Source organism: Haliaeetus leucocephalus, unplaced genomic scaffold (assembly GCF_000737465.1).
Source record: "Haliaeetus leucocephalus isolate CR32 unplaced genomic scaffold, Haliaeetus_leucocephalus-4.0 Scaffold143, whole genome shotgun sequence".
Taxonomy (NCBI): Eukaryota; Metazoa; Chordata; class Aves; order Accipitriformes; family Accipitridae; genus Haliaeetus; species Haliaeetus leucocephalus.
The window spans coordinates 729113-743956 of record NW_010972579.1 but is presented as its reverse complement, the minus strand read 5'-3'; the positions used below and the strand labels follow the sequence as shown (position 1 = coordinate 743956).

The 14844-nt window shown below is 43.1% G+C and overlaps 1 protein-coding gene across 6 annotated transcripts in view; it reads right to left on the bottom strand.

Annotated features, from left to right (window-relative positions):
• Positions 1-4222: 4222 nt before the first annotated feature.
• Positions 4223-14844, bottom strand: part of CEP63 (centrosomal protein 63kDa) — a 43134-nt gene continuing 32512 nt past the window's right edge. For 4 of the 6 annotated variants that reach the window (XM_010561163.1, XM_010561159.1, XM_010561160.1 and 1 more), the window contains 8 exons: positions 14480-14625; positions 13545-13679; positions 12800-12914; positions 10720-10917; positions 10193-10279; positions 7982-8187; positions 7010-7419; positions 4412-4589 (listed from right to left, as the gene is read on the bottom strand). In XM_010561163.1, coding sequence (XP_010559465.1) covers positions 4486-4589; positions 7010-7419; positions 7982-8187; positions 10193-10279; positions 10720-10917; positions 12800-12914; positions 13545-13679; positions 14480-14625 — 1401 coding nt within the window. In that variant the 3' untranslated portion in view covers positions 4412-4485. Of the gene's footprint in view, positions 4590-7009; positions 7420-7981; positions 8188-10192; positions 10280-10719; positions 10918-12799; positions 12915-13544; positions 13680-14479; positions 14626-14844 lie in introns of all 6 variants that reach the window. The other 2 variants (XM_010561161.1, XM_010561162.1) reach the window with 1 other exon arrangement.

Sequence of the window (14844 nt, the reverse complement as noted above, 5' to 3'; positions counted from 1 at the left end):
TCTATTGAATCTCACCACAAATACACATCATAAGGTCAAGCAAAATTTTCATAAATGATTCAGATGTCCATGTTAGCATGACCCGAGAGATATTATGTTTGAGCTTGAATTTAAAATAAACCTGTTATGTTTTTGCATTGTATTTCATTGATCAAGCAATATGAATTCCTGTTCACAAAGCTGCTGTATTTTCCACACAAAATACGTGGGTTATTCCTACATTCTCCTCCTCCTCAGCAACTAGATGGCAGAAGTTACACCCGATAGTGAAGGGCTGCCCATCTGCAGCAGGCTTACTGCCTCTGATCCCTCCTACGTTACTCCCTCTACCCCAGCAACCGGGTTTGAGTCCTCATTTTTAGCAAGTTGAGTGAGTGTGCAGGGTACCTGGAGCTGTATTCAAGTAGCAGAAGTCTCAGTGAGGATCCAGGCTACTGCAGACACAAGTTGCAAGTATAAACACAACACATAAGCTAATGAAGTCTACTCTAGGATGTCAGGAGTACAGCAATGCTTTGGGGTCTTTTTGTACTCAGAGACAAGGAGGCTCCATACATCACATAAAAGTAGGTTTTAAGTCCTCCCCAAAACAGGTGAGTGTCTTTGCTTTCAAACATTGGCAGCAGCAGCTCCTCCCTGCAGGAACACTAACAAGCCTTGTAGCCCAGCAGGCATCTGCTCCCTGGACAGCAACACATACTGAACAGTACAGATGCAGATGCAAGAAAGACTTGGAGATTTTTTGATTGCCTAGGACCTTGAAGGTAAAAGCAAGCCTTGTCTGTAAGCACAGACAGCTCTGGTTTACTTTGGTGCCTAGCAGAAGAATTCTTTTTTCTTAGATCCCATTTTTCAGATCAAGGAGGTCACATTTCAGTAGCTTTCATTTTACAGGTCAAGCAGATCCAGTCAAATATGTCACTTCTTACAATTGGAGGATAAGGGGGCATCCCAGAGAGCTCAGGAACTAAAGAAAACTACTTTTTTCACATAAGGGGTCAAGGATACCAAACTACATACACCCTTCATGCAACCTTCACTTACACGTATACAAACAGGCACAAGTAGTGGGCGGCCATGGTAAAGCCTCTCCACAGGGCAACACCAGTATGAATGTGGTCACTGCTTCTCATCTCAGAGACTCCATTTCACAAGGTTTCTCTCTAAACCCACATGCTCTATTTCCATCTCAAGATGGCAGGGCGGGGGGGAGGGGGGACGGGGGGAATAATCCCAAGGGAGAGGACAGTTTATACACTGTTGCCCCCCACCTAGCAAGGTCTCAGGGAGTATTCCCTCCTCCCCCTACACAATACCAAAAAACCCAGGCACCTGCAATTATACACATGTATACAGGCCCAGACACTCATTTAACTCCTCAAAGTAAAGCATGACCCAAAGCACTGTCACATCCACAGAAGAACACGTGTAGCACACAGACAGAGCCTGCAACAACTTCCCCCTTTTGAGATGCTAGGCTGGTACAAACAGAAGTACTGCAAATAAATTTCCACATTTTTGTTTCAAACCGAAAACAAACATCTGGCTCAGCGCTGCAAATGTGTAAGAAATTCTTTAGTGCTATCGAAGGCATGAGTTCAAAGACACAAAAAAACCCTCTTCTAGCTTCATTAATTATAAAGTTTCCAGGGCCAGGTGATTATTCCAAGGGATGTTTGACACTGCAAAGGCAGAGAAGAATGCCTGAGAAACCCTGCAGCCCCAGATAAAAAGCACCTCCAAAGTCTGTACTTGCTATGACATCTCCCTCCAGGATAAACAAGTCGTCTTCTCCTCCCTCATAAAAAATGCACATTCTTCAGCACAGCCAAGACCCTAACACCAGGAGAACGTCTCTGGAACAGACTTCTCAGTTATCTCACGACTACCAGCTCTCCCATTTCAGTCAGAGTTCTCCCTTGGCAGGCCTTAGGACTGAACAGTTTTTGTAATCCCTACACCAACAAGAGGTGCAATTACTTAGCACTATGAATTCAGATCACTCAGTTTTGCAAACATCTTGTTTCTCAGTGAAGGTAAATTAAGAATGTGTAGAACAAGATTTTATCTCTGGCAAGCCTATCTCTGCACTTCCATCTACTCACCAGCTAGCTTCCTCACCCACGGAATGAATATGGTTAGTATACAATCAGATGCTCTGGTATTTCCGTGCTGGCTGTGAGAAAGGCACAGGCTTAAAAATGAGCAATGCAGTGAGAGCAGGAAACCGTTCAACTCATCATACTGCCTTGCTCAACCTCTGTCCTCCTCTCCTGTTGACCATGCGCAGCAACTCCAGAAACAGCAGACACATGAGTCTGTGGCACTGTGTATCTGCAAAGAGAGAAGGTGGGAAAGAGCACGTACACCAGCACAGAGAAGTAATTCAGCAGTTCCCCTGTTGCAAATTTTACTCTTTAGATCACTTTAGATCAAATTTTTACAGCCTACTCCATGAATGAAGCTGCTTATTACATGCATTAGAAATTGATAAAAACTGCAGGATTATAGCTGCTAATTGAACAAATGGATCATCTTCAGTTTCACTCTTCACTTCTGCCAACATGAACTGCCAAGTATCTCTAAAGGAAAGTGATACGGAAGCAAACATCACTAATGAGCCAAAATGTCTTCTGAACTTCTGAAAACACTTAGTGCATGATGCAACACTCAGTAACTTACTTAACAGATCTTCAGGAAATAGAATATGGTTTGTAAGGTATCACTTAAAAAATGGTATTGCTGTGACCGCTGAAGGCCACGAGGAATCCCTAAGACTTCTGGCACACCACACTCTCAGTGGATCTATGGGTTGATCCAGGAAGAGGAAAAGTTTGTTCTATTTTGCTGTTCATTTTTTGTCAAAATGCCCCATGACCAACAAGTCCTTACTTGAGATCTGGATAATTAAGGTGGATGCTCCAAAAATGCTTACCTGTGGACAGCTCTGAACAGGAACCGAGGCCAGTGCCAACTATGTGCAAAATGCACGACCATAGTTTATCCCCAGTTGTGGGCAGTTCTACACCTCATTACAAAGACAGCACAATGAGAATCCAGAATGGATTTGAAGGTTTTATCCTTGTTCAAAGAACTCCAGAAGAAAGCCAAAATAAAAGGACTTGTTGATTCAAGTGTCTTTGAACTCTGGAATGCAGAATTGCTTGACCAACTGCAGTCCCATTTTATGGCATGATGAAGAGGCTGCAGTCTGCAGACAGGCATCACCTTTGCTGAACTCATCTGCCTGACCCGACGGTTGGGTTTTGCATGCATATGTTGCTTTTGAATTCCTGTTTCTTGACAGCATTAAGCTGCTTTAAGACAAGGTGAAGCTGATGGAAAGGAACAGGAAACTTACAGACATGGACAAGGGATGTCTCCATCCCTAGGTTGCAAAGGCTCAGTCACAGAACTGCAGAGTGCCCCTGGAAGAAAGGCAAGCCCATAGGAAACAGGTTCTGTTCACTCATTAACAACTTACTTTCCTTGAGGAAGGACTGAATATATTCCTCAAAACAGGTCACAGATGTATTTTAATGCAGCAGTTCAACGTGACTGGACAGCGTCCGAGACTGCCTAGATTCAAAACAGGCTGATACCAGCTCACATAGCAGCTGCAATAACACCTGCTGTACAGATGAATCTCACTTGTTTGTGGGTTCTCCTCCCATTCAATTTAATTTCCAGTTCCAACTACTCTCCCTTCTTTTGTAAAAGCTGTGACCACAATCAGAAGTCAGCCATTCATTCCTCAGCTATTTTGCAGTACTTCAAGCAATGTGCAAGGCAAGATAAAGACAACAGATACTACAAAAACAGTAAAGGGCAAAAGTTGCAAGAACCAGTAAATATTAAGAAATTCCACTAAGGGGAAATTAACTGGAGAAAATATAGGTAGCCTAAAGGAAAGAGGAATTGTATTCCATGTTCCTTGAAGAACACAGCTACTCTGGGAGGGAAAGAATGGAAAAGGTGTTGATCAAAGTTCCTGATGAGCAGGCAAGATAAGCCACAAAATATTTACTCTGTATATTTGTATGAACAAGAAATTAGGTGGTTTTCCATTCTGTTTTATTTCAATGCTTTTACATGTATAAAATATACTTTAAAAACTTTACATTAAAACTAGCAAACGGTTTGCTTCTAAGAAACACCATCATTTCTTTGTGAGCGAGTGCACAAACACATACCTCTGATGCAGCTTTCTGACCCACAGCAAGCTGACTAAAGTGTTTGTGGTGTAACACCCTCCCTCAGATCAAACATGTTAGGGAGGAGTTTCCTTTCCTCAATATCCATCCTGCTGATTCAGCCCAAAGTGGGAGAAACAGCCTCTCACTCAAGCTCCAATGGCAATTGGTTTATAGGCTACTCCTCACAGTTTGGAACGCCGTGAATAAACCAGCATTCAAATTCAGTAAGAAACATTACTCCTGGTGTCCAAATTGTCTCACTATCTTTTCACTCTCTTTTTTCAGTTCCTCAATGTGAGCATTTAGGCACTCCAGGATGTGCTGGGATCTCAGTTCTTCTTCTTCCAGGTATCTTGCAGCTATTGATCCAACTGAAGCTGTAGACAGTGGGCACTAAAGGGAAACAAAGGGATATCAGGTATTCTTTCATTCCGAGCTTCAGCCAGAAACACTACTGATCCTCAAACCACGCAACTAAATATGCTTCTAAAGGGCCCTTGTGTCATTTCTATCTTATTGGGCAGACTAAGCACTCAAGTCTCATGCTTGTATCATAGGTAAATGACCCTCCCAACAGTCTCCAATGAACAGTGAAAGCCTCCCAAGCCTCTGCCAATACTGCAGGGAGTAAAATCAGTACCTCAGCACACACAACTTTTCCATTCCAGTAGCTCCCCTCTTTAAGGCACTGCGGGTCTACAGCTGAACAGAAATAAGCTCTCCATGTGCCTACATAACCGTTGCACTTCACAGGTGGAACCCTGACCCCAGAGGTATCAATAGGAATTGACTGTTTACTTAGGGGAACTGCAGTTTCACTTCAGTTACGAGCCCCTCCACTTCAAATAATGAGAGGGAATGACATGGCATGTGCAATCATAGCATAACTCCAGAAAAGGCCACTACAAAATACCAAGGGTTTTGTCCTGGGTGTGTTAGTGCATCCTCACACTTAAGGTCTACATCCTGCTCCTTGTCTTCATAAAAATATCAGTGAGCAGTATCATCTCAGAATATGGGTTCCAGGGAAGAGAAAGAACTGCCAAGACTGGACCGGCACTGGGGATATCTCTGCTTTCTTTTATATATCTCCTCTTCTTCCCTGAAGTAATGGGTTCCTGGTACAATCCTACAGGGGAAGTACACACCAAACTCCCATCACAGCTCACTGAACACCACTTCAGATCAGCTAGCAATGGTTAATAAAATACCCCAGATTCTTTCCTTTACAGTCAAGAACTATTCCTGCTACTCACATCACTTACCCACAAGTTCTTAACTTACAAAAATAACATTGTAAACTAGGCTTAATTTACGAGTTGATGAAGAGAAGCTTCCTGCACAGGGGCTGGCAGCTGAATTAAAAAATTACTAAGGGGCAGCTTTCCATTACAAAAAACTTGCCTCAATGTCTTGGCAAGAGAATGTAACTGGTTATTTCCAAATCCTGGAGTCTCATGGTTTTCTGCTCTTTTATCAACAGGCAGGAACAAAAGGAAGCAGAAAAAAGGCTGCAGATAACAAGCAAATCTCTCCCACCCCACTGTTGCCTACTGATGAGAATATTCCTCTCTTAATGTTAAAGGAACTGATTTAAAGACACTAGAGCCTAACCATGAGCAGGGAGTCCCAGTCAACACCAGGAGAAATACTTGCATTTCCTTAGAAACCTTATTTCTACCTTTCAGAACAAAAAGCAGCACATTCTTTTCTACTAAGCATCAAGCCCTAGAGCTTCTCAGACCCTGAAGTGGAACTGTTTGCACTTCAGTTCCAATCCTGCAATCTGAAGAGTTTCCACTTAGAATATTACAGTTCCCTAAGCTCCAAACATTTGTTTTTTGGACATGCCCACAAGCTACTTTAGTCTTGAAACAATCAAGATCTATTCTTGGTAGTAAACCGTGTCAAGATCTACAAACTTGACAAGCCTCCATTTATCTGTGCATCAGCCTTAGAGACTCTTCTCTGGGCTCCCCACAAAATAAAAATAGCTGTTGTCACTGCTAACAACACACAACCAGAAGAGAAAAGAGGCAACATATCTGGAGCAAGGACCAGTACTCAGGGTTCTCCCCTCTCTGAACAGCCCTGTCTGGCCCAGGGTATGACAACTGCTCTCAGTGTCCCTCTTCCATTCCCTCCCCTGCTCAAGACAGTCTACACCCTGGTCATTACAGTCAGTACTAGGATATATGGTCTTAAACACCAAAGGAAGAAGTGATTGAGTCTAAGTTTCCTGTATCTTGGGCAAGTCCTCCAGCAACTGAGCTGAGGTAAAAGTACAGAGAAGGTGCCAACACTGCCCTCTACTAAAAAGGTATGATCAGCGACTAGGAAAAATAATAGCCTCCCCTTGTGCAGTTAAGCACTGATTTCAGGTTTTCCCATCAGCTAGCATAAGTGGCTTTAAGTTCAGTGTGCAGTCCCATTCAGAGGGGTCAAACTCACCCTGTGCATTACAGTGAACATAGATGTGCAGCACCAGCTTTCAGACTCACCCAGAAAATGTACGTTGAAATACTCAGCACTCTACATCCACTTTGAGCCTCCACCACCAACCCAAGCCAAAAGCTGAAGCAGAATTCTGAACTGACATAAGCAGGTCACAGTACACAATGATGTACAGCACCAGTGTGGAGAGACCCATGAGCTTCTGAAATTAGCTTAGCAATTATATCAAACACAAAGCCCTTTCCCAGAGAGTTCTGAAGAACAACCACATGGCTCCCATTGTGCAAGTATTAAGCATCCAGCAGTGGTTTTTTCCTCCCTGTTTAATGTTTGATATATGCCTACAGAATCATACACACCATGCAGCCAGATCATACGTTCAAAAATCTGGCTCCTTTTGCCAGATGAAACCCCAGCTATATCTTCAGCTGTTGAATAGCAACCAGCTTCTATACTGCTTACCAAAGGCACAGATTCTCTCTGATGATTTGAGATGGACTGCTTAGATGCTTCATCTGCAAAATCTTTGTTTCCATCCAGCACATGGAGCAAAGAATCCGTTCCCAGCAAGGCACCCAAAGCAAGTGACTCCATGGAGTTCTTCCTGGTGGTCTGGGTGGGTAGCTCACCCATCTCAGGGGTCACAGTTCCTATTTCAGCAGCCGCCCATCTCTGGGGCTCCCCTTGATGATGCTGAACAGTCCCGTCAGGCTTGTGATATATTCTCTCTGCTTTTTCATCGTGTTTGTGCTGTGCTTCCCAAGTTGTCCTGGAAGGCAGGTTTGAACATGTTTGACAGTTTGCCTCTTAGCAGCTGAACTTTAGCAAAAACTTCCACAGAGATAACAAATAACATACAAGTTACTAATAGCCCTGGCAATCCAAACCAGCTCTTATTCCCATAGGACTTCCAGATGCACATCCAGTCTCTAGGGAATTCTCTCACTCTTCTGCTATTGTAGATACCAAAAACTACAGTCGGCACATCCTAGTACTGCAAAAGAAAGGAGCACAGCCACCTGGGCCAAATTTAATCCCTTCACCAAAAAAAGCACATACTACTTCTCAATCAAAGAAAAAGGCAAAGACAGTCAAAAGACAGCCAAATACTAGCTGGCTTTGCAAAACGCAAACCAGCTGGGACTAAAAGCTATTGCACTACTTAAAGCATGAAGGCAGACTCCAAAACAGTCCTTGTGTTCTCCCATACTACTGTGTGCTGGAGATAGATACTATACATAAAGCACATCATTAAAAACCCACACATCTCCACACCTTCTGTTCTCCTTCATAATAAGGAAGCAGCATCCTTGGGGTCAAGTAACACTCACTTGCACTGCACAACCCTGGCCTCAGGCTCTTCATCTTGCACCTGCTGAGCAGTGCCCTCGAGTTCATCCTGGCAGACCTGCCGAGTGAGCTCCAGTTTTGCTCTGGCCTCTGCTAGATCCTTCCGCAATTGCTGGTTCTCAGATTTTAATTTATTTAGTTCAACAGCATAGTCTTCACTGAGTGCTCTTAGGGTGACATCTTTTCCCTAATGGACAGAGAAGGGCTGAAGTCAAAACTTCTGATTTGCAAGACATCATAGTCAAATCCAAAGCAAAGGCTGGCAAGCTATTCCTTCAGGTGTACCCTCTAATCTCCATTTTGACTGGCAAAATTGTCAAGGCTTTCATAAGAGCAAATCAATTATATATTCCTTATTGTGTCTGCATCCAGACAAGCTGTGCCGATCTGCCTAGGAAAGGAAGTCTCTCTCAACACTGGATGCTTTTGAAAACAGGAAAATACAGATCAAGACTAGTTCAGATGTATCTGCCTCTGGCCTCGGGATAATGAGGAGTACTACAGGATGTCAAGTTCTCTTCCAGCCCTATATTCTAGGATTCCCTCACCTATCTCAGCTAAGATGCAAGACTCTCAGCCAAAGCTGGGAACACTCAGGTGGCACCCCCATAAACTGTCTGTCTGAGCAACTCTCTGGGTATGAGTAGCAGGCTCTGGCAGATACTTCCTACAGGTGTGAAGAAATACATACCCCAGTAGCTTAGCCATTGATGAGAAGTAACCACTCTCAGTGAGAAACTATCTTCCATGTGATCCACCAGCAAAGCTGCTTGCAAGAACACTTCCAGATCCCTTCACTCAACTTAGCAAAGGCCTATAGTAATAAGTGTGAAAGGCCTTGCATATGCCTCCCCAGCTGTGATGACCCATAGCCCTTTAGAAACTTTCACTGGTAAAAGTGATTTTTTTTTTTTTTTTTTTTTTTTTTTTTTTTTTTTTTTTGAAACTCTAAACAACTTGCCTCTCCCCATCTTCTCCTTACTAGGCTAGGTGGATATAATTTCCATTGTTTCTACTCCTGTGACATTCCCACTTTCTTTTTGCCAATTCTATTAAATTTAGATGCTTAATTCATTCTCATCACTGCTGTATCTAAGGTCTTTCCAAAAAAACCTGGCCAAGATCCATAGCTCCTGGGCCATGGGGCTGTGGGGCTTTTTTTTTTTTCTAAAAAACAAACAAAAAAACCCAAACAGGTTTCTTGCTTTGCACTTTGCTGTCAAGTTTTTGGTAAGTCAGGCAGGCGAAAGCCCACCAGGCACTTCAAGTAGAAACTAATGGGCCTTAGGTCATTTCAGTCTCAAATCAGGTCTCCAGAAAGCTTTGTTTTTTCTCCATCTCACCAGCCACAAGCTTCTGTTCAACACGTTCCCAGGAATTTGGTACATTTGACAATCACCCCAAACTAGTATTAACTGCTGAGTATGTCCTTCCCACAGATCTGACACAATAAAAGCTCTGATGATATATTCCTGTTAGGTTTTCAGCTGTCTGAATCTAGTCCTTGCCCCTGTGAGGGGCCCACTCTGGTTTATGTGAGACAGCATTTGCAAACTAGCCATTCCTTCCTTCACGCAGGCACTAAAATGAACCACCTTCAAGGTATTATTCCTGCCAAGACTGCACCTCTTCCATGCAGGCTCCCCTCTTCTCTGGATGAGGTGGCCTCACCTAGACTCAAGAGTGCCACATCAGCAGGAGCCCACTACAGTGCCCCTTCCCGGTGTGTTGCCCCAAGGCATCCAGCCCATATTCCCAGACGTGCAAGGGACAGTCCTGCCGAATGGCTCCTCACCAGGAGAGGAACATGCTCTCACCCCAGAAATTGCAAGGACCAGAGCAGTTACAGCAATGAGGCAGGTCAAAGGGACATCACAGATTTAGAATCAGAGGTTTGAGGTAAACTGGCATAAAATGGAAATGCAACAACATGTAGTAAAAAACACTGGCCAGACCCCATGGAGAAGAAACTGAGATGACGGCTCTGTTTCTGCAGTTCTCCTCACTATTCTCTGACTAAGATGCTCAGTATTTCTGCACCTTATTTCCTCACAAATTGCCTCTTTTGCTTGGGTTTTAAGTTCACTGAACTCTACCAAGCACTTTGAGAGGCCTGGGCAAAGACTGTTACTGTTCCCAGCCAGGGGACACACAACACTAGCTGCTTCCCATCTCTGGTCCCTAATGTATACCTCTAGCATACCACACTCTGTTTTTTCCAGCATTTCTGAGAGATGACGGTTTTCCAGCCTCAAGGTTTCCAGCTGGACCAGAATTACCTGAGGAGACAGAGGCAAAAAACAAGCTCAGAAAAAAGAACACAACACGTGCCCACAACATCCTACAAGCATTTTCCACCCTGAATTCAAGCAAAGCAAGTTTGGGGCCATTAGTTGTGCAGGGACCCTATGGAGAAGACCATACAAATAACCATGCACAGTCATTTACTTTAGTTTTCAAAGATGTCATCATCCAGGCCTAGTTAGCACGAATGATCTCAAAGAATTCTGTGGGACTGTCAGTTACTGGTTTGAAAGCAGCAGCAAGACAGATTCAATGAACACCATAAATTAGAAGATTTAATCAGAAGGGTCTCAAAGTCTTTGTTCAAATGCTGAAGAGAGAAGGAAACTATTAACATAGCTAAAAAACTAGGATGGTATTCCAAGCCTTCAGATCCCTTAAAGAGACAGCATAAGAGTCTTCTGCCTTTTTTTACCCTGTGCTCCACCGCTTTCCTCTCTGCTCTTTCAATCTCTGTTCTCAGCCGCTGTTCTAGGTCTGATGTGGAGCCACTTGCAGATGCAATTGTGATGTCCCGCTGGTGTAACTCTTGTGTCAACCTGGAGATTTCCCTTTTCATCCCTTCTAGCTCACTGCTGTGAGTTTGTTCAGCTTGAATGAGCTGCTCTTTGAGCTGGAGGAAGATATGCACACACCACCCATGAGCTTTTAAAAGATGTTTCAGCAAAAAAGCAAAAGTATTGCACATGGTAACGTGAAATCTAAGTACTAGAAAACAAAAAGCTCTATGTAACAAGCCCTCTGTGCATGCTTGTCCTTCTTGATTGAAAACCACCTCATCCCAATCCTTTTCCACACCATGAACTGCCAACTGGGCCAAGACGTAAGTTACATGCTGCAGAGTACTTGAGAAGACCCATAATTAATCGAATCACAGTCTCTTTAGCTCACCATTCTATCTCTGTGGCCAACAACAGATACCCAAAGGTTTACCATCACTGGGCAAGCACAGTAACACTTTCATAATATAACCTTGCAATCTGCCACTCAGCCTTCCTGAGGCAGAGATGGCATCTTTAAATAGCTCTAGCCAGACTTTTCTTCCAGGAATTTGTCCTCAGTCTTTTGAATCAATACTAGCTTGTAGCAACTTAAGCTACCCATGGCAAACTTCCACAAGCTAGCTATGCACAGGGTAAAAATATACCTCTTTGTTTTCATAACTCCATTTGATGACCACTAGTCCCTGCATTATGAGAGAATAATTACTCCCTATTTACTTTCCACATGACAGGCATGATTTTATTTTTAGTATGTTCAATCTCATTTATCTCTTTTCCAGCCTGGTAAGACCTATTCCATTCAGCTGTTCCATGTGTAAAAAAACACTCCATCCTTTTGGTCATCTTTTCCCATACCTTATCTTGTTCTATTCAATCCTTTTTGAGACAGCAGACCTGGACTGCATACAGTATTCTGGCAGGCACACTGTATATTTATTCAGTGACATGATAGAACAACAACATAGCATAATTTCTTCCCTAATATTCCATTCCATTAGCCAGAAATATTAACCACCCAAACTTCCAGGATTTTTCTGACAATTACAAGCATTTTAGAAAATTGAACCAGAATCTCTGCCTAACCATGTAAATACTATACATATGGTGATTTATCTCCATGTCACCTCAATGCCTCCCAAGTATATAAAATAGAAACAACCATAATAAATCTCTTTCCTTCCCAGCAGCCTGTAGAAGATTCATTTATTGCGTGGCTGTTTAAATGTGTAACCAAGCACGCATCTCTGGCGAGATCTGCACCTCTGTACATTCAGAATAAAGGATGAAAGATTTTCACAGAAGTGAGATTTTTCACTCAAGTCCAATAAGGTTTCTACTCTAACCAGGCTCCAGTAAAAGCTCTCACACTAACTGATCTAGACCATTATTAAAAATCAAGCCTTTTGGAGGGCTTGCCTCCCTCAGGTGCACAGAGCACTAGGGCAAGGTCCTCATGGCAGATAAGCTGCTCCATCTCTTCCAGCCCCCGAGTTCACGTCTAGGTATCGAGCCTGAAACAAACTCCCTTATTCACATATGGACTAGAACACATTTGAAGCCCTGTCTCAAGTGTGATAGGACATACTACAGCAAAGCCCATTCCCTCCCTGTTCATCATCCTGTTGGGAGCCTGTATTAGGCTTAAACACAGCATTCCAGGCCTTAATTTCTTTGCATATTTGCCCCTCCAGCACTAATTCAAGTATCTCCACACTATAGAGAAGTATTGCGTCACATAGAGGTAGGCCTACGAGATGCTCACAAAGTAAGCTGCATAGCTATGTACAGCAACCTGCAAACCTATCCTCTCAACTCCTACTTTGTCAGATCTGCTCCTCACCCTTCAGCATATCACTGCCTCCACAACACTCCTGGCCTTTGGTCCCATTTGGAGCTTTGCTAACTGTGCACTGCTGAGGCACATGACACACACACAGGAACAGCTGACTCCACAAGTACCTTTCCCACTCTCCACAAACAAAATGATATTACCTTTTTAATCTCTGCCTTTGACTCAGTATGGTGTTCTTCCATTGACTGCAGCTCTTTGATATTCTCATCCAGCTCTTCACTCAGCTGTACACACCTTGCATTTGAAGACACCAGGCTGGGTGCCAAATGTAAAACTACAGATTAGAATACCCCAAGGAGGAGGACATGGTCAGAGAAACTTTGATCTTCCAAGCAGTCTCCTATGTCTGTCATAACAGAAACCAGACTCTTAACCTAGAAGTTCCTTACCAATCCTTTGGTTTTGTTTACCAAAATCATTTCAAAAGAGATTGGGAAGCTGATCTAACAGATGATAGCCATTTCTTGTTTGTTTCTTTACCATACTAAGGTTACAAACTTCCCATGCAAACATTAGTCTGAAAACCACAAACTCAGAGAGGAAGACTTGTTTATAATTCTTATTTCCCAGGAAGGTCTAGATCTGGTTCTTAGCAGCTGACTAACAAAGACTCCTTAACCTATTACAAATGAAGGTGCTAAGCCCAAGCAAGCTAAAACACTGGAAACACCCACAGTGTGCAGTGAAAAGTAGCCAACCAATTAGCAAAACAGTCTTACTATTAAACCATAAAATGAATAGCATTTGATTTCTTTAGCCCTTTGATATTCAAAATAAGCCTACAAAAATCAGTGGGACTCAGTAACTTGATGAATACAATACATTAGATATTATATTATTATCCAAGTTTCATTGCACATCGAGGGGAAGAAAGCAGTCGGCTACCTGTTCTCAAGATGAGTCACCTCTGACTGTAAGTGCTGTTTCTTCTTCTGGGCAACATCCAGCTGCAGTAGTATATGCTCCAGCTCCAGCCCTGGAGAAGACAATTGTTTCACTTGCAAGTGTTCTTCCAAGGCCCTAAGCAGAAACATGAATTTTAATCTCGGCACAGAAATGTCATGTCTGAGTTCACTAATACAGGGAACATAACCACCATTTTCTTGTAATTCTTCTGAAAAATACACAAAACCCAACAGTAGGTGACACCTCTGTGCATTGTGAATAAGCAAACATACCAGCTGGATGACAGCCCCCTGTTTTGAGTTCAGGCTGATTAAAAAAGACTACATCCTATTGTGATGTTGGCCTCCCTGATCCAGATAGTCTCTGCGGTTAGCAGACATCCAGCTTGCAAGAAACAGCGTGGCTGTTAGGTAACATACGTCAAAACCTTTTGACACGGCCATCGAAACCCTATAGCTTTTGCATGTTGCCAGTGCAGATGGGGAAGGCCAAGATTATTTTGCCACATATGTAGTTACTTTACCAAGACCCTAATCTGACATCATTAAATAGGTAAGAACTTTAACCTATGTCAATAAGCATATTATCAAATCCTGAAAGGCCTCCACCACTAGACTGAAAATGCCTGGGGAAAAAGAAACTCAAAAGCCCTGTGCTGCCTCCAGAAACCTAGCTGAGTAGAATGCTGATCCCTTCCGCACTCTTCACTGAGTTATCAGTTGATTTCAAAAGCAATGCAATTTGTCAAATGCTGCAAGGAAGCGCAGCACTTGTGGGAAACTACAGTGTACCATTCTATATATCAACCAGTACAGATCCAGCTGTATGAAAATGCTTTTACTGTCCTCAGTGGGAGAACCTGGAATATAGAACTGGATTCAAGAGCATAAGTACCAGCAAGGCACAGATGTTACCTGTTGAGGAGTTCTTTAGTGTGAAGAGTTTCAGTCACCCTGGCCAGCTCTTTCTGTAACTGTTCCTGGTGCAGCTTGGAGCTGTCAATGAAATCTTCCTGAGACTGCAAGGTGGCTTTGAGTTCCATCTTCTCATCCTGTAGCACCTGCACAGGAGGGAGAAGGAATGACTGTTGCAAGATGGACCAAATCAGTTTGCTGTAACGCGATGAGAGGTTGATCAGACTTTTAAGGAACCCTTGGAAATCCTGCAGAGCATCATATGGGTACAAAGCCAGCTTTGAGGCCAATCAGGAACTTTACAAAGGCTCTTTCTAGAGATGGGAGCTCTGGGATGAAAAGCATTCCTGCTACCTCTCACAAGC